Source organism: Nyctereutes procyonoides, unplaced genomic scaffold (assembly GCF_905146905.1).
Source record: "Nyctereutes procyonoides isolate TBG_1078 unplaced genomic scaffold, NYPRO_anot_genome, whole genome shotgun sequence".
Lineage (NCBI taxonomy): Eukaryota > Metazoa > Chordata > Mammalia > Carnivora > Canidae > Nyctereutes > Nyctereutes procyonoides.
The window spans coordinates 16619657-16639686 of NW_026575046.1; the positions used below are offsets into that span (position 1 = coordinate 16619657).

The following is a 20030-nucleotide window of genomic DNA, read 5'->3' on the forward strand; positions in this document are numbered from 1 at the left end:
GAACTGTGTGACCCCGTGAACTGAAAATTACTGATGACCCAGGATGAAAGCAGTATTAGAGTAGTCTGGTTTAATGAGAATTCTGAAACAGTGCTACCCAAAATACGATCCTTAGACTGGCCTCTGATCCAGGAACTGTTTTTACTGGTTTGTAACAAGATTACGCAAATTCTATCAGCTTTGTAACAGTAGGCACCCTGGGTAAGCAGCTTTTTTTTTTTTTTTTTAACTTTCTCAATGAAGGAGCAGTATGTTATTTGTATTCTGACACAAACTTCTTTGTCACAGACCTTTATTTTGGATGTCACTTCTAAAATCAATGGATTTATAAATATATTGGTGATTTATTCTTCAGTAAAGTTTTTATGTGGAAATTTTCATTGTGTTTAGGTTTTTTTCCCTTTATAGTTGAAACTGATCAAAGTTACTCTTCTTCATACACTTTAATGTGTTCCCCCCCCACTTAGGTTAATATAAAGGATAAAGTACTTGAACTATTGATGTATTTTACCAAACATTCAGATGAAGAGGTACAAACGAAAGCTATCATTGGTCTAGGTGAGTTAAGTCTAAATTTCTTTATGGTTTTGGTTGTTTGAGAGGTTGAGCAAATTTTACAATAATGTGAGTCTAAACTGTTGTTTTATTTAAGTATATTTCCATTCACAGTAGGATTTAGTATATAGAAAATAGGACTAGGGGTTAAGACACCTGGGTTCCATTCTTGGCTCAGCCGGTGACTTTCTGGGTGACCTTCAGCAAGTCATATAACTTCTCTGTTCGTCAGAGAAACTTTATTTTGGTAACATTAGCAAGTTTTATAAGTTAATATGCATGAGCAATTGGTTGATATTAGTCTTTTGAACAAAAATGATTAATAAGTTTTTAGTTGCCCAAACCTCGCTAAATATTTACTGATTCCTTTCATTAAACTTAAATCTTAAGTGTCTTATTCCTCCTTCATCCCTTTCAGAAAATTACCTATAGCAAATATATTAAACATTCATATATCACTTACATTAGGGAGTTACATTGTTACAGTGTTACCTTCAAGCCAAATGTACCTTTGAATATTCATCCTGGACATAAGTTATATAAAGTGGCAAAACTTAATAATGTTAATTCAGAGAACAAATAATATAAATTTTGACTTGAAAAAGTAGCACTATATAGAAAATAGTGCCTCTAGACCAGTTAATAAATGACATCTTACTTGAGCCATGTTACATTATACTCTGTGACCTTGGATTAGTTATCTGATCACTCTATGCTTTGAGTTTAGTTTGTTATATGGCATCAGTAACACTTGCTATATCATTAAGGATCTTCATCTTGTCTTACATAAATAAGCATTTTGTACAAAAAACATGAATATTATTATTTTGCTATTTATTAACTTATGGTTATAGGATTCAGCATTGTGGCTTCTAATTATAATGCCATAAAAAATAAATGGACGATATTGTTAGCTCTAGTTTATTGTAGAATTATTGTTTCATCAACTGGATATTTTTTTTTAATTATTTTTTTAATAATACCAATGTAGTACCTTCTGCTAGGGATCTGAAAAATGTTTGCAGACATTACCTCTTAAATCCTGAAAACATCCCTTTGAGGTAGGTGGGTGGTAAATATTATTGTCCCCATTTTACAGATGGAGAATTGAGGCACAGAGAGATTATGTGACTCACTCAAGGTCACACTACAAGTCAGTGGTGGACCAGGAATAGAACCCAAGACACCTGACTCCTAATCCACTCCCCTAGCCACTATGCCCTGCTCCCTCCTCAAGGTTTCCTCTTGTGTGAAATACTCCTTTGAAATGCAATTTCTTGTTTTTAATTCATGGGGAAAGAAGTACCTGCTCTAATACTTCTCTGGGTAAGGCCACTAGCATATATATTCTTCCAGTCATTTTAAGTTTTAATTTTTGAAATAAGGAGCTCTTTAAATAATTTATCAACATTTTCATTAAGTATTATATTTAATTTTAATACAAATATATCAAGATTTTTTTTCTCTCTTTAGGATTTGCCTTTATTCAACATCCAAGTCTAATGTTTGAACAAGAGGTGAAAAATCTATATAATAACATTTTATCTGATAAGAACTCTTCAGTAAATTTAAAAATACAAGTGTTAAAAAACCTCCAGACCTACCTACAAGAAGAGGATACACGTATGCAACAAGCAGATAGAGACTGTAAGTAAAAATATATTTTTAAATTTCATAGTGTGACTAGAGTTAGAATATTCTATGACTTTTTTTAATCCAGACACCTGAATTTATTTATCTATTATATGAAGAAATTCTGTTAAAGAGGAGTCCTTAAGTCCATAGTTAGGCTTTAGGGTATTTATAAACTCCCTAAAATAGTTTTTAAAATTTAATGTATAATGCAGATGTTAACATTTTGCAGTAGGATAGAGATTATAGTTCTCAGGTTCTCAAAGGTGCCTCTGACAAAGACATACACACAAGATTAAGAGCCATTGAACAAGTGTGCCAGCTATGGTTTTGTGCTTTTTGTTGTGGCCTAATTTGATGTATTTCGTAAAGTTAATATACATGTTCTTAATATGTTTACTTCCTTATGTAGGGAAGAAAGTTGCAAAACAGGAAGATCTAAAAGAAATGGGAGATGTATCCTCAGGAATGAGTAGTTCCATCATGCAGCTTTACCTCAAACAGGTGCTTGAAGCATTTTTTCACACCCAATCAAGTGTACGCCACTTTGCCCTGAATGTCATTGCATTGACCCTAAACCAGGGTCTTATTCATCCAGTTCAGGTAAGTATGTTTTATAGCAGCAGCGCTTACTTACTTAAAAGAGCCAGATTTGTTACCATTTGATGACATTGTGATTGGAGAAAAGTAGTTCTTTATCTTACTTGTTAAGTTTTTTTTGTCCTAAATGCTTAAAAATCCATCTCCTGGGTTTTCTAATTACTTTAAAATATGCATATATTCACAATATTGTCTCTTGAACAAATTTCTAACTTATATTGGTAGAATATGAATTTGGAATCAATTTTTGAAGTAGGGATGATTTGTTTTAATCCATAATGAGTCATATCTATAAGAACCCATAGCCTGTAATGTCAAAAGAGTTAATTGGGGTTAAGACTGGTAAGCAGGGTAGGTTTTACCCATAGAAAAAGTAAATTATATTACCTAAGCTCAGTTCCTTCATCTGTAAATTGGAAATAATACCAACTACTTAATACCTCAAAGCGTTAATATGAGGACTGACATAATAAAGACATATTAGCTTCACTAAGGATAGGCAGCTAATGCTGATGTAGTAGTATGTACACCATCCATTTGACATGTTCAGGAGAGTACCATCAGCTATAGAAGGGAATTTGTTAAATAACCAAAAGCCTGTATCCTTTAAAATTTTTTATTTTGGCTATTTGTTATAGAACTTTTTCTTAAAAAAAAAAAAAAAGAACTTTTTCTAATATATGCTATATGTGAATATGTTATGTTCTTCCCTATATCCCAAAATAAAACACACTAGTGAATATTTAGCCAGTTCATGACTCAGGGTCATTATCAATAAGATCATGTAATAAAATGTATGTTGAGACTCTTAAATTTTTGAGATACTTAGGATTCTTTGCTGATACTCTGAATGGCCTTAGTTAGTTATACTTTTTATTATTATATTTGCTTTTTTAAACTTTGGTTTAAAATTTCACACATACAAAAATATTACAAGAGTGTACAACAAACCCCCTTGTATTCTCTTCACCTATATTCACCACATGTTAACATTTTGCTGTATTTGCTTTCTCTCCTTCTTCATACACACAATTCTTTCTGAATCGTTTGATAGTAATTTTGAGATATCACAATAATTCTTTACCTCTAAACACTTCAGCATAAATATTTTCTAAGAACAAAGAAGTTCTCTTACAAAACCAAAATGCAGTCATCAAATTCAGGAGATTTAAAATTGATACAATGTTATCTAATATACACTCCGTTTTCAAATTTTGCCAGTTAAGCTAGTAATATTCTTTTATTTTTTAAAGATTTATTTATTTATTTATTTTAGAGAGAGAGAGTACAAGCCAGGGCAGCAGCAGAGGGGGAGAGATTAGAAGGAAAGAATTGTAAGCAGACTCGTCACTGAGCATGGAGCTCACATGGGGCTCAATCTCATGACCCAAAGATCATGACCTGAACTGAAACCAAGAGTTGGTCACTTAATGGACTGAGCCACCCAGGCGCCCCAAACCAATGATATTCTTTATGGACTTTCTCCCCCGATTCAGGATTTAATCCATGATCATCCTTTTCAGTTGTTGCTGTGTTGACATATTTTTAAACTAGTTTTTGTTTATCTGTTTATTGTTTTCAGGTCTCACTACTGGTTCAGATTCATTTAACAAAGTATTAGGGGCAGCCCGGATGGCTCAGCAGTTTAGTGCCGCCTTCAGCACAGGGCATGATCCTGGGGTCCCAGGATCAAGTCCCACGTTAGGCTCCCTGTGGGGGCCTGCTTCTCCCTCTGCTTGTTTCTCTGCCTCCCTCTCTCTCTCTCTCTCTCTCTCTCTCTCTCATGAATATATAAATAAAATCTTAAAAAAAAAGGTGTTTTTTGACTTTAGAAATCCAGTAGGGGCAGCCCCGGTGGCTCAGTGGTTTAGCCGCCGCCTTTGGCCCAGGGCATGATCCTAGAGACCCAGGATGGAGTCCCATGTCGGGCTCCGTACGTGGAGCCTCCTTCTCCCTCTGCCTATGTTTCTGCGCCTCTCTCTCTCTATGTCTCTCATGAATAAGTAAATAAAGTATTTTTTAAAAAAAGAAAGAAAGCCAGTAAATAAGGCTATTATGAAAATACTAGCTATCAGACTATCTGATCATTAAAGTTCTATATAAAATCAGGGATCCCTGGGTGGCGCAGCAGTTTGGTGCCTGCCTTTGGCCCAGGGCGCGATCCTGGAGACCCAGGATCGAATCCCACGTCAGGCTCCCGGTGCATGGAGCCTGCTTCTCCCTCTGTCCATCTCTCTGCCTCTCTCTCTCTCTCTCTCTCTCTCTCTCTCTCTGACTATCATAAATAAATAAAAATTTAAAAAAAAAGGTTCTATATAAAATCAGTGTTTTGGAAAATTTTATATCTTCCTAGTTTTGAATATGGAAGACAAGTTACTTTTTGCCCTACATTATCTTTACATAGCAAATTCAGTCAAACTTGAAAAGTTATTGGATTATATATTTGTATTATGTCAATCTTAAACGGATATTCTTAATGTAGGAGCTCTTTATGTTTAAAGAACCTTTACTTCACACTGAAATTGTTTCAGTTTCACCACATCACTATTTTTGTTGACGCTTCATCACTTTTTTTTTTTTTTGCTTTAAGATAAATCTCTTTTTTTTTAAGATTTCATAAATTTATTTGACAGAGAAAGAGAGGAGAGGCAGGAGGAGTGGGAGAGGGAGAAGCAGGCTCCCGCTGAGCAGGGAGCCTGATGTGGGGCTCCATCCCAGGACCCCAGGATCATAACCTGAGCCAAAGGTAGACATTCAACCAACTGAGCCACCCAGGCACCCCAGATTGGTCATTTTTAAAAGAACACTAAGATATGACATTTGTAGAAAGGCCTATAAAACTAAATACATATACCCTAGATATACAGTGAATTTTAACATATGTCATGATACATATAGAACTTTTACCACTGTGATGCCTTATAAATCCTATTTATTTATTTATTGCACTAAAAGAATACCTTTATTTTTATTTTAGTGTGTACCATATTTAATTGCTATGGGAACAGACCCAGAACCAGCTATGAGGAACAAGGCTGATCAGCAACTTGTGGAAATAGACAAAAAATATGCTGGATTCATTCATGTATGTGTTTTTAAATTGTATAACCTGAATTTAAACATCTTTCTATGGTATACCATTTCCTTGACAAATGTCCTGCCCATATTCAAATTAGCATAAAATATTTTGCTTAGTATTTATTTCTAAACATGCAACTAAGTTTGTCACCCAAGGTGTTTATTCTTGTTTAAGATTAACTTCTAAGACTGAACTAGAGATGACAGTCCAGCAAGCATGCCCGAATAAATAAGGATTCATGGGTTCTAGTCTTCACTGTGTGATCTGGCAGTAACAGCTCTTCTGGGTCTTGATTTTTTTCTTACATTAAATGAGGAGGTTGCAATAGATGATCTTTGATGTTCCTTCCAGCACTTGTGTCCTGTGATTTTATTTTAAATGAGAAAGCCAAACAGTGGATTTAGCTTCTTCAAAGTATATTTTTAATTTGACTCTTTTAATTTCCATCTCGATAACGAGGCTTTTATTGATTTCAGATGAAAGCAGTGGCTGGTATGAAGATGTCTTACCAGGTACAACAAGCAATCAACACATGCCTAAAAGATCCTGTAAGGGGTTTCAGGCAAGATGAGTCCTCTAGTGCTTTGTGTTCTCACCTTTACTCCATGATCCGTGGAAACCGCCAACACAGACGGGCCTTTCTAATTTCTTTACTCAACCTCTTTGATGACACAGCTGTAAGCATAAAAAGTTTACTATTTTAAGAAAATAAATGTTCTAATAAATTTTATGCCTTAAGTAGTCACTATTTTGAAAATATTACCATTTTAGTAAATAATAGTGACTGTATTAAATGGGGTTTTTTACATCTTGTATATTAATTTCAAGGTATGTAGTCAAATTTGGAGGGGAAGTTTTGCATGTGTAAAATACAATGAGGGATAAAGTATCATTGTATCTCCATGCTGAGTATCTTAAAACTTTGATAACAGTTCCTTTAAGCATAACTTTAAATAAGCTATATCACTAAACTATCACTTGGGGGGTGGGGATAGGTTACTTCAATAAATAAGGTGAAATTTCACTTATTTCTGTCACACTCAAATATTGTTAGAATAACTGTTGTAGGTTTTTGGCTGCTGAAATCCTTATTTATTCAACTTCCTTAATGAAGAGCCCACTTTTGTGTAATTACAATTTGACCCTTTGGGTTATTGCACAAATTGCACTGGCCAGGACCATAAGCCAAGAAAATAGGGTGTCCTATTCTTTAAGCTTACCTCTTAATTTATCATTCACTTTACACAAATATTTATTCAGTACTACCATGTGTGGTAATTATTGTGGTAAGAGATGAAGTTAAAATAGTAAATAGGACAGATGTAACATCTGCCCACATAGAGCTTACCAGTTAGTCTATGTGTGTATAAAGCTTTGAAAAGAACAAAAAAAGCGTTTGGAGTATTTTTTGTATTTTAATCACTTATAAGTTGATTTTGTTATCCCTGAACCAGATTTTCTTTCAATAAAACAAAATTTAAATTGCCAAATATAGATGCCTTACTAGACCTCTTTTTTTTTTAAGGACTACACGAAATTTTTTGATATCTAGCAAATATTTTAAGCATCTATTTCAGAAATACTTGGAATATAATTTAATCATCATCACCACCACCATCATCATATCATCATCAGTATTAAGTTTTCATTGTGTGTAGGACATCATTCTGAGAGTGGAAATGGTATGATACAGTAGTCTTGCCCTCACAGGATCTTACCTCCCTCCAGTTACGGAGATAGGACACAATTTTAAAGGAAGTAAATATAGTTAAGATTAGCATATTCTGAGTTCAGGTGGTTTATACTATTGATACTACCCTAATCCTTATCTTGTCTCCTAAGCTTCATTCCTGTGTGGTTTCATTGCCTCCTATATGTCATTAGCTCAATGTTCTGTCCACCCAGCATGCACAATGCTAAGCTGGAAATTCAGCTGTCATAATGCAGTGCTGTCTCCCGACTATTTCCAACAAAGGATGTCAGAGGAGGAACAAATGACTGAAGGCCTGGGTTAGATGAGATAGATCTACTACTTAAGCAAGGGATAAAAACGTAATAAAGGCACAAAGATAAGAATGTGTGGGAAATAATGAATAGATTGTTATTTGACTGGAGCAGAAAGGTCATAATGAAGCTTGGTTTATGGAGGAACTTGTAGACAGTGAAAAACCAAAAAAAGCATTTGAATAAAGTGATGAGGACAGATGCCAAAGAGCATTTTAGGAACATGTATTTCTTAGCATTGTGTTCATCCTGGAGGTAACCAGGGACTGATCTATTTTGATGACAGTAGGAAAGGAAAGAAGTATTGTGAAGAAGTAATAAATTAAATGAGGCTGTGTGAGAATTGTCAATGGATAACTGGAATGTTTTTGTCCTGAGCACCTGAGGAAATAATAGGATTGTTGAAAAGGAGTTGGCTTGAGAAGGACATAGAAAGAGGAGTAATCAAAGAGGTAGGAAGAGAAAACTAAGAAGAAAGTTTCAGGAAGAAAAGGGTGGAGAGTAGCGACCAGTGCTACTCAGAAGTCAAGGAGAATAAGGGCAGCCCAGGTGGCTCAGTGGTTTATCGCCACTTTCAGCCCAGGGCGTGATCCCAGAGACCCGGGATCGAGTCCCATGTCGGGCTCCCTGCATGAAACCTGCTTCTCCCTCTGCCTGTGTCTCTGCGTCTCTCTCTCTCTCTCTCTCTCTCTCTCTCTCTCTCATGAATAAATAAATAAAATCTTTTTTTAAAAAAAAGTCAAGGAGAATAAGATATTTTTAAAAAAGAAATGGGGCAAGATTAGATGGCAGCAGTCAAGCAGTAGGGGAACACAAGCTTGATTATGATTGAAGAATAGTGGGGAAGACAAGGGAGGAGCAGCTTAAGATTCTTTTAAGAAATTTGATTTTTGAAAGGAAAGACCAATATAGGACTTTTTTATGAACAAAGTTGAAGAATTTCAGTTTTAAAAAGGTTTATTCAGAGTAGTCCTGAACATTTTCAGTTTTAGGAGGGAAATATATATATATATATATATATTATATATATATATATATATATACACATATATATATATAAATTAGTGTTAAAACTAATAGACATGGTGGAGTTCTATGTCTGCATTTCCCCAACTTTCAACACATGGGTGTTGATACATAATTAAAAATAAAAAATAGAGGGATGGCAAGTTTATTGCTTCTGTCCTATGGGATTTTGTTGTTGCTCATGCCACCATTGGATTTTGTGTTGTTTGCATGGCAGGATAGGTGAGATGCAGAGGGAGTGTGTTTTTTGTTTTTTGTTTTTTTTTTTTTTTTTGAGGGAGTGTGTTTTGATTGCTGTATTTTCTTTTTCTTTTTTTTTCCTAAGCTGTAAGTGTTTTAAAGGAATTTATTAATATGCCCTTCTGTTTATATTTTATATGATTATGAAATGCTAAAAGTCTCTATTACTTCTTTTTAAAGCAAACAACTAGTAGTAGCCATAACTTTTGCCTTAAATTTTGCCTATCAGAGTTTTTATCATGTGAGACTATGGAATGGCCCTGTCAGAACGACTGGTATTCTGAGTTATGTACATAGAGGAAACTGACAAATGTTTTTTGAATACACGAACTTTAATGTTTTTTTAACCTACATGTTAGTATGATGTTTTTTTAAACCTACATGTTAGTACTATGATTCGTGCTTATTTTTTAGGGCAGAATAGTAACTGTGTGTAACTGATCTCCATGTGGGTTAAAGTCTCAGAAGCACAATGACAAATCACTATGAATTCATATGTATACTTTCTGATGTGGTATGGATTTATCATAAAGATTCCATATACTCTGAGAAAACTTCAGGGAATTCCACTGGGTACACTAAAAAATTTCACCTCTTCCCTTCTTAAGGTCCATGGTATAAGTCATTATGAAATCTCTTAAAATGGGTATAAGTTTATTTTATAAAATCCATTTCTGTTCCCCTTCATCCCTGTTTCTTAACTCCCTCCCCTGCTCTCTCCCTCCCTCCCTTACCCTTCTCTTTCTGAAACATTAACTGAGGTGAAAGTGCCCTCTAACATTTTTTTTTTGTCTGAAAAGGCTTTTTGGATGGATTTCTAGATTATCCACTAAACGTGTACCTTTTTTTAAAATTTACAGAAAACAGAAGTGAATATGCTCTTGTATATAGCAGACAATCTAGCCTGTTTTCCATACCAGACACAGGAAGAGCCGTTGTTTATAATGCATCATATAGACATTACACTCTCAGTTTCTGGTAGTAACCTACTGCAGTCATTCAAGGAGGTAAGTTACACACATTACTATTCTTAATGCATATGTCAAAGTGTAGGCATGCTATTCTCACTGTTTTGTTTCCATTGTTCTTTTTTTTCTTTTCACAGGTATATAAAGTCTTTCTAAATGAATATATTAAAATCTGGGCAGTGCTTGAATTGGGGAGAAGAAGTGGGTTGCCATTTCATGTCTATTAAGAAAGACCTAAAACCATTCCATTCCAGATCATTTAAGTGGAATATATACATACATATATATGTATATTTATTTATATATGGATTGTTCTTTTGATAAGCCATCCCACTTCTTTTTTTCTTTTACTTTAAGCACTGTTCTTAAGTGTTTGGTGTTCATTCATATGTTCATTTAAACCCCATTTTAAAGCACCTTGCTATTCTGTAAATCTGGTAATGCTATAGATTACAGTAGTATACTTGAAGAGATATAGAGATAGATAGCTTATTTATATGGAAAAACAGAAAATGTGTAATACTGTTGATTTCTGTATCCCTGAACACCTAACATCATAATGGAGTTGGTTTATTGCGTGCCCAGAATCTTTACCGAGTTTATTACAAACCTTATGTCTTCTCTTGTGGTTTTTAGGAGGAAATATAATTGGTTTCATTGTAATAGCACCTGATAGGGCATTTAAAGACATAATAGGCACACAGTAAATTATTTAAAACCTAATTACAATATTTTCATGTACCTGATGATACAAGTAGATCTCATTTTACAAAATTGTTGTGCTCAGAATTCCACTTGATCACACTAGTAAATGAGGGAGATATTATAATACCGAAGGGTTGGAATTACAGAAGTAACTAAACCCTTGCTGCTTGAAGTGTGCACCAAGACCCTGGCAGCACTGGCCTCACTTGAAATCTTGTTAGAACTACAGAACCTCAGGCCCCACCCTACACCTGCTGAAACAGTCTGCATTTTTAACAGAACCCTAGGTGGTCCTTAAAGTTTGAGAAGTTAATAATTTCCCAGAATCTTTAGTCATCATATTATCTTATTTTACTTCACTTACTGTTGTGAACATACTTGTAAATGTTCCTCGGGTTTTATATGTCTTCTTTAATAGTTACATTTTTAATAATTGCCTTGTAATCTGGTCTTTTCCCTCTCTTAAATCCAGCTAACTTTATTTCTTTTTAAGAGCTAACAGTTTCATAAAGTTCAAAAAAAAAAAAAAACATAGAATTTAACTGTTTAAGAAAAGTTGCATATTATCTTATTGAAAAGTTCTTAAAAGGGAGAGTTTGATAAAAGTTGGGGTGTTCAAGCCTATTATATTCTCCTCAGTTAAATTATATTCAGTATTATTTTTTTAAAAATAATCTCTCTGAAAAAAAAATAATAATCTCTCTGCCCATCGTGGGGCTCAAACTCATGACCTTTGAGATCAAGAGTCACATACTCTACTGACTGAGCCAGCCAGGCATCCTTTTCCTTACTTAAATTATGATTACTGCTTTTTCTCTATAGTGGCTTAACCTATGTAACAAATCAATACTTTAATAACCAATTTATCTTTCACCTCTATCCTATAACAAAAATGTTTCCCTTTGATATTTGATAAGGGCTTTTAGGGAGGGGGTAATCAGAGTGAATTCTATGTGATTTTGTTTAGTCTTGGAACCTAATTGTTGTTTATGGAAAGTCAGAGAGTTTCAACATATAAAATACTAATTTAGAGATGCTTTTTGAAGCTTGTGAATAGAGCATAATTTTTTTAGTGGTATTTTGTTACTATTTTTCCTTTTTTTTTTCTTTTTTTCTTTTCAGTCAATGGTAAAAGACAAAAGGAAAGAGAGAAAATCATCACCTAGTAAGGAAAATGAGTCAAGTGAGAGTGAAGAAGAAGTTTCCAGGCCTCGGAAGTCACGGAAACGTGTAGATTCAGATTCAGATTCAGATTCAGAAGATGATATAAATTCAGTGATGAAATGTTTGCCAGAAAATTCAGCTCCTTTAATTGAATTTGCAAATGTCTCCCAGGGTATTTTATTGCTTCTGATGTTAAAACAACATTTGAAGAATCTTTGTGGATTTTCTGATAGGTAAGGTTACATAAGCAATGAGAGAAAAAACTTCACCCTGTTCAAATTATAAAGAAAAATGAAACCCAGTTTTGACTGCGTATTTACTTTCATATTAAAAATGTTCCTTTTAAAAGAAGGAATTTGTTCCTTTTTGTTGCTATATAGTATTTTGTTGTGTAATATGGCACAATTTGTACATTCATTTATTGAAAAGAGGAAAAGCATTCCCTAGTTGCATTATAAATGAAAGGACTTATTTTGTTGATTTCCTTAAATAGATCTTATTAGAGAATTAGGATAATCTTAAAATAGATTGCAAATTTAAGTTTTTAAAGAGCTGCAAGTAAAGAATAGACCAACCAAGCTGAACTCAATAGAACCCAAATGGTGTTAAATGTTGGCAACTAATTAAAAATAATGTAAAACCTTGTAAGGTCTTGGGGCGGTGCTAAGAAGTTGGGAAGATTTTTTAAGCCAGAGTTGTTAATAATATGAAACAGATTTGTAAACATTGTGGCTGCTGTGTAGAGGATGAATAGTTGGAGGGCAAGAAAGTAGGAGGTAAACCAGTATTTATATTGAAACTGTTCTACAGTCACAATCATGGTATTCTAAAACAGACATGAGAAATTACTTTCGTTTAATGATACCTCTACTCAAGACAAATACTGATGGAAATGAGAGAATATTACTTTTTAATCTTTGCCTTTATGTCTTTACTTCCCTTTTTAAAATTATATTTTTGTGTACAAGTTCACTGGTCGAAATCTGTATGACAAAAAGTTTAATTATTAGTAAATGAAGTTTAACTACAATCACTTTCAATATAAATGCCTGAAAAATTTTTAATGGCTTTGTTTTCCCAAAACAGTAAAATTCAGAAATACTCTCCATCTGAATCTGCAAAAGTATATGATAAAGCGATAAACCGGAAAACAGGAGTTCATTTTCATCCCAAACAAACACTGGACTTCCTGCGGAGTGATATGGCTAATTCTAAAATCACTGAAGATGTGAAGAGGAGTATAGTAAAACAGTATCTAGATGTGAGTAGTAAAACCAAAATATATTTCCTTCTAATAATACTTTTATGAAAAGTAAATTCTTTGGGGGAGATGGTTCTCTCTCTTACCTGGAAGATTCATGAACTTTCAGATTATTTTTCTCTATGTGGTTTTAATGATTTAGGGGAATCTTGCCTTTCCCATTTCACACATTGCATCATATTTTGTCTTAGGAAATGCCAGCCCACTACTCATTTTATTTTAGTGAGAATGAGTTTATGGGCAAGTTTCAGGAAAAAACCATGCCCGCATATGGATTTTTTTTTTTAATTCAGTAGATTACATGGTCTATAGTTCATAAGAGCAAAAGTCATGAAAAGTCATCCTCCTGCCCTCCTCAGCCATTCTGTTGTTCTCCTTCCTGGCAACCAGTATTTCTACCTATTCATGTATTCTTACAGAAGTATAATACTGGTTTATATATCTGTATCATATATACCATACTCTTACATACATAACCAGTTAACAAATATGTGAGAAAATGTGTGTGTAGAATGTGCTTTTAAAATGACCAATTCATTAGAGATAGAAAATGGAATAGGGGTTACCCGGGGCTGGGGGGCAGGAAGGAAGGGGGAGCTGTTGTTTTAATAGGTACAGAATGAGTTTCTGTTTGGAATGATAAAAAAGTTTTGGAAATGATGGTGATGATGACTACACAACAATATGAATATGCTTAATGGAAGTGAATTGAACATTTTAAAATCATTAGAATGGTAAGTTTTATGTATATTTTACCACAGTAAAGTTTTATGTTTAAAAACATGGAGTTTTGTTTTGTTTTGTTTTGTTTTGAGATTGTCCCTAAAAAATATATTTTTTTATTTTAATCAACTTAAAGCAAGTAGCTGAACATAACTAATAATATTTTTGACCAAGAATGAAACCTACACAGGGGCATCTACGTGGCTCAGTCAGTTAAGTGTCTGATTCTTGGTTATGACTCAAGTCCTGATCTCCTTATGGCCAGACAGAACTCCACTTTTGCATTCTGCTCCCTGCTCAGCGAGGAGTCTGTTTCCCCTCTTCCTCTCTCCTTCCCTCCTCCACCCACCCTCTCTCCGCTCACGCACTTTCTCTCCCTCCCTCTTACTCTCTAAAAATAAATTTTTTAAAAAAGAATGAAATCTGCAATGTTTTTCATATTATTCATAGACTGTAAACCTTATACTCTAAAGCTAAAAATTATTGTAATCCTCTTTTTAAATTGTTTAACATCCTTTTTCTTCCTCTTATATCTTCTTATTTTGGCAGAGGGCAGAGGGAACAGAGAACTTGAAAAATGCCTATCAGTAATTCTTTTTTAAGAATTATTCATGAGAGACACACAGAGAGAGGCAGAGACACAGGCAGAGGGAGAAGCAGGCTCCCTGCAGGAAGCCTGATGTGGGACTCCATCCTGGGACTCCAGGATCATGCCCTGAGCCAAAGGCAGACACTCAACCCCTGAGCCACCCAGGCGTCTGTCCCTCGATCAGTAATTATTAGTCATCTGGTTGCTTGATGACTTGGACCGGGATCAGCAAACTTATGGGCCATGGCCCTGCTGCCTGTTTATTTTTAATTTTTCCCCTTGCCCATTTAAATAAAGTGTTTTTGAAACAGCCATGCCCATTCATTTATGTATTGTCTCTAACTGCTTTCACGCTATGATAGCAGAGTTGCATAGTTGTGACAGAAGCCATATAGCCTGAAAAGCCAAAAATATTTACTATCTGGCTTTTTATACAAAATATTTGCCAGGCCCTGTCTTGGACAATAGCTAGTCTGTTTAGCCACTAAACTAATACCCACACCTGACTGCTGCCTGGAAAACATTTAGGAAAAAAAACTTTTAAAAGAAACATTTAGGGACTTAAAAATATTTTTTGAGATTATTTACTTAACTAAATTCATATCTAATTTTTGTAGTTCAAACTTCTCATGGAACATCTGGACCCTGATGAAGAGGAGGAAGAAGGGGAGGTGTCAGCTAGTACAAATGCTCGGAACAAAGCAATTACCTCGCTGCTTGGAGGAGGCAGCCCTAAAAATAATGCAGCAGCAGAGACAGAAGATGATGAAAGTGATGGGGAGGATAGAGGAGGAGGCACTTCAGGGGTGAGGCGGAGGAGGAGTCAACGTATTTCGCAGCGTATTACGTAAAATGATTTTTATGTGCTTATATATGTCAGTCTATTAAATGTACACCAAGTAATGTAATACTTATGAGAGAAAACATTTTGTAGATAGAGATTCTCTACTTAACCATTTATACATCCTTTTGTAGAAAGTTTAACATAAAAGACAATAAAAAAGAAAAAAAACAGAAATGAGACTTATCCAGCATAAAGGGTTATTAATTTTTCTTTGGATTGTATTAATGTGTGTTATCTTTTTTTATTGTTGCTAAGTTTTATGTAGCTTTATGGTTCATATGTATATATAATTTTATATATCAATAAGAGTAAAGACACGGGTACAAATTAAGAGTTATATGGTTTTACAAGTATATGTTAACCCCTTGGCGCTGGCGGTCACGGTGCGTCTCATTGCCGGCAATGGAAGTGTGCTGGGAAATCCCAACTCCCGGCGTCAAGGGATTAAAAGCAATAAAAACAAAAATTTCACTAAAATTCTTTTGTGTAACACTTCGTCTTTTTTCCCCCCCCCCAATGTTTTAGTCATTGAGAAGGTCAAAACGAAATTCAGACTCTACGGAGTTGGCAGCACAGATGAATGAAAGTGTTGACGTCATGGATGTCATCGCTATTTGCTGTCCAAAGTACAAAGATCGACCACAAATTGCAAGAGTAGTACAGAAAACCAGCAATGGCTTCAGTGTTCAGTGGATGGCAGGCTCCTACAGTGGCTCCTGGACTGAGGCTAAGCGCCGTGATGGCCGCAAACTGGTGCCTTGGGTAGACACTATTAAAGAGTCAGACATTATTTACAAAAAAATTGCTCTAACGAGTGCTAATAAGCTGACTAATAAAGTTGTTCAGACTTTACGATCCCTGTATGCCGCCAAGGATGGGACTTCCAGCTAATGAATTTGTACATGCAGCCAAATTTACAGGAATTTTTTTAAAAGGCAGAAAAACTTGAAATATCAACATTCTGGCAAAAAAAAAAAAATCAGTTTTATGAAGAGTAAGAATGGAACCTGGGATGCAGGAACAAAAGAAGGAAATGTTGGGCAAACATTTTTGTGGGAGCTCCCTTCGCTGTTGTGCAGCAGAAACAGATTCTCAGTTCATTTTTACTCCCACTGTATTATAGTTTAACAAAAATTGTTTATATCTTGGAAAAAAAACTTTCTGTTTAAAAAATAAACAAGTGAATGTTGGAAATTAGTCTGTTAATGTTCTTAATAAAGTGTTCTTGGAGTTTAACCTAGCAGCGGATGGCTTTCTTTAGCTTAGCCCAGTTTCCAGGGAAGCATTGTTTTTTCCAGGCTGTAAAATGGCAGAGTCTCCTGGATATATAATTTATTCTGTTGAAAAAAAAAAAAAAAGCATGCAGTATCTATGACCTATCTGCAGAAGGAGTTTTTGTAAATGTAGATTTTGATGTATTAGGTCACCCTGAAAAAAATACGAGAAAAGGGATCCCCAGGCAATCTGGTGGAGCGAATACTGCAATAAATTTTTTTACTTCTCTTTGTTACTTGTCTGTTTCCATTTGAATTTCTTATTGTAAAGATCTGTTTAAATCCATTTATATTATTTTGCAGTCTTTTATGTAAAATTTATTATATCACTGGTTTTCAAAGCAAAACATAAAATATTGTTTATACAGTTTGTATAGGCTGACTTCTGAATAATTGGTATCTATTATTTTCATTCCCATAAGAGGGTGTAAACAATTAACTCCAGGGTTTTATTGTATCCTGCAATATTTAGTATTAACTATATATGATTTAGCACTGTGCCAAACACATTTTTCAAGAGTACATTTTGATATAAAAAGAAACTATAGTTTATTCCTTGTATGCTTCAATTTCTTTCTAGTGATGTCATGATGGTAATATTTATTTTTTAAACCTCGGGAAAAGGTAACAATCATGCTATTTTGGGAAACTAGCATTTCTCTTAGTTAAAAATTATGCCGTGTGTTATTTTAGAAATAGAGTTGAGTATGACAACTTCGTAATTACATTTTTCACAAGTTATTTTTTAATGCAGAAAAAGGAGTAATTTTACTAGTTGAGATGTTTATTCATTTTCTATTCTAAACATTTTATACCTCTTTGGGGAGCAGTTGTTTGTTACTACAAATGGGGAGATTTGGGTATTTGTTCATTTGATCTGCATAGTTGATGCTCAGAAATAGTAATGCCTAAAATTACAGGGGAGAAGATCTGTTTCAAATTTAAGTTTTTAAACAATGTGTGCTTAAGTTCGTTTTCAAAAGTTGACCTCTAGAATGTTAAGTTTTATGAAATTGGCCAATAAATGAAAATACTCAATTTGTGAGGAAGAGTGACATTGCCACAAAATACCTTTTTGTGAACACCTATTAAACCACAATGAAAATAACTTTTCAGGATCTATTTCCTATGTGGAATTCTTTCAGAACATTTTCTTGAAAGAAATGTTTTCCCACTCTTCTCCATCCACTTAATTGCATGTTTGCACTTCCTTTTTACTGTGAACTCTGTAGAACAAAACTAGATTGGGTTTTCCCCCCTTGAAGTATGTTTAATCAGTAAAGGACTATGAAAACAACAATTACTTATCAATAAGTAATTAGAAAAAATATAAGAATATAAAGTACAGCCTGTAGAGTACCAAAAAATAAAGATGCAGTTTTTGAAAAAAGCCAATTTTGAATACTATGAGCCTGACAATCATGTGTGCTATTATTAATTCTTAGAAAAACTCTGCTAATTAAATATGTTACCACCTTTTTGTAGATAAGGAAAACTGAGTCTCAGTGTCAGATTCAGTAATTTCCTTATAAATGTAGAATAGGAATTTAAATTTGAAGTTGGAGTCATTGTCTCACTACTCTAAGGTAATTGAACATCAGGCATTAAAGGAAATGGCCCTTGCTGAAAGTAAACCTATTCCTAAAGGATGCTTAGTAGGTATATACGTGGGGATCCTGTTTAGAGTGTGCTTTAGGGGGTAGGCACACAGTAGTTACAGCTTCTTTTTGCCTCGTGAATTGCTGTGTTTAGGTATTTTCCATATATTCTAAGCTCCAGTATTTTAGCTATTAATGTAAGCCAAGTGTTGGTATAACTTACAAGCCTTAAGCCTCAAACCAAAGTTTTCAAAAGGTATGATTTCTCAGATATGAATTTTTTAGGCCTTAACAGTAAAATAAGTTAAGGCTTTGACAGTCAAATCAACAAAATCAAACTTCTTAGTTATAGTAAAGATTTACAAAGTTCAATCTTTTTTTTTAATTTTCTTTATTTATTCATGAGAGACAGAGAGAGAGAGAGAGAGAGAGAGGCACAGACACAGACAGAGGGAGAAGCAGTCTCCACACAGGGAGCCCGACGTGGGACTCGATCCTGGGTCTCCAGGATCACACCCTGGGCCGAAGGCAGGCGCCAAACCACTGAGCCACCCAGGCTGCCCTACAAAATTCAATCTTAATCTATAGTTTGTTGATACTGTAATTTGCCAAATTATATTTTATTATATTGAAAAGGAGTTGTTATATTTGATATAAAAACTGCCAAATACCTCTTCTCTTTAATATATCAATATGAAAATTTTGTATTATTTAAATTGTTTCTTGTTTTTTGATGAAGGATGGTTAATTTTTTTTAAAATCCATACCAAAATACAAATGCAGAAAATAATTTAGTGATCTCTAGTAAAAGAAATTCTGAACTTTAAAAAAAATTAATATGTAGTTTCACTTTGTTGATATGTTGAATATTTGAATTATTAGCAGGTAACTGAAGCACACAGGCAATTATTGACGACTATAGTCTATCCATGAAGACAGGTAAGTCCAGCTTTTCTGTCCAATGTGGATTTCACGAGCACTGAGCAAAGTTATCAGACATTCATTTAGAAGGTGAACTTAAGACAGGGTGGTATATGGTTTTCTCTCCATACACCCCATGTTGGTTGCACAAAGAGCTCATCTTGGTCACTAGTGCAGTGTCCAAGTAGTCTGCATCTCCAAAATATTGATAGAAACTGTAATAAAGTTACCTTTGCAAATATAAAACCCATCAGATCATTCACTTGAAATGATCATGTAATTTCAAACACTTGATAGTAAATTTTGCTCTACAAAAATCTTACTTGTTTGAACCTTTGGCTGTTTGCCTTGCTCATTTTAAAACTTATATTTGTTTAACCCCTTGGCTAATTTTTGTCATGGGAAGCATATTATTCATTACACGAGTTGGTGTAATTTTTTTTATTTGAGGATTTTCCTAAATGTATTCCTTGTCCTCTTGGTCCTAAGAAACAGTTGAATGTAAATTTGGTATGAGAGGTCACTGACCAACAAATTCCAGTTTGCATAGTTTACTGACCAAGTGGTCATACAATTCCTGTGTATTTTATGTGATAATTGAGTGAATACCACCAACTACCCCCTCTTTTGTGAGACTCCACTTGTATATGGCTTCATTGTTTGCAATGATGCAGTGTGCATGCAGGTGTTTTTCTTACCGGGATTTTTTTTTAATGATTTTAAGTTGTTGTTTTTTTTTTATTTTAAGTTTTTGTTACAGAATCACCACATACCCATCACTCAGTTTCAGTCATTCTGAATTTCTGACCAAGCTTATGTCAGCTATACTCCATATACAATCCTCCTA

General features: G+C 34.3%; 1 protein-coding gene across 3 annotated transcripts in view; it reads left to right on the top strand.

Annotated features, from left to right (window-relative positions):
- NIPBL (NIPBL cohesin loading factor) overlaps positions 1-16900 on the top strand; it is a 200886-nt gene extending 183986 nt beyond the window's left edge. For 2 of the 3 annotated variants that reach the window (XM_055325202.1, XM_055325204.1), the window contains 10 exons: positions 468-558; positions 2029-2202; positions 2600-2790; positions 5765-5872; positions 6343-6543; positions 9997-10143; positions 11932-12206; positions 13060-13234; positions 15164-15352; positions 15916-16900. In XM_055325202.1, the coding sequence (XP_055181177.1) occupies positions 468-558; positions 2029-2202; positions 2600-2790; positions 5765-5872; positions 6343-6543; positions 9997-10143; positions 11932-12206; positions 13060-13234; positions 15164-15352; positions 15916-16281 (1917 nt within the window). In that variant the 3' untranslated portion in view covers positions 16282-16900. Of the gene's footprint in view, positions 1-467; positions 559-2028; positions 2203-2599; positions 2791-5764; positions 5873-6342; positions 6544-9996; positions 10144-11931; positions 12207-13059; positions 13235-15163; positions 15394-15915 lie in introns of all 3 variants that reach the window. The other variant, XM_055325203.1, reaches the window with a different exon arrangement.
- Positions 16901-20030: the final 3130 nt, after the last annotated feature.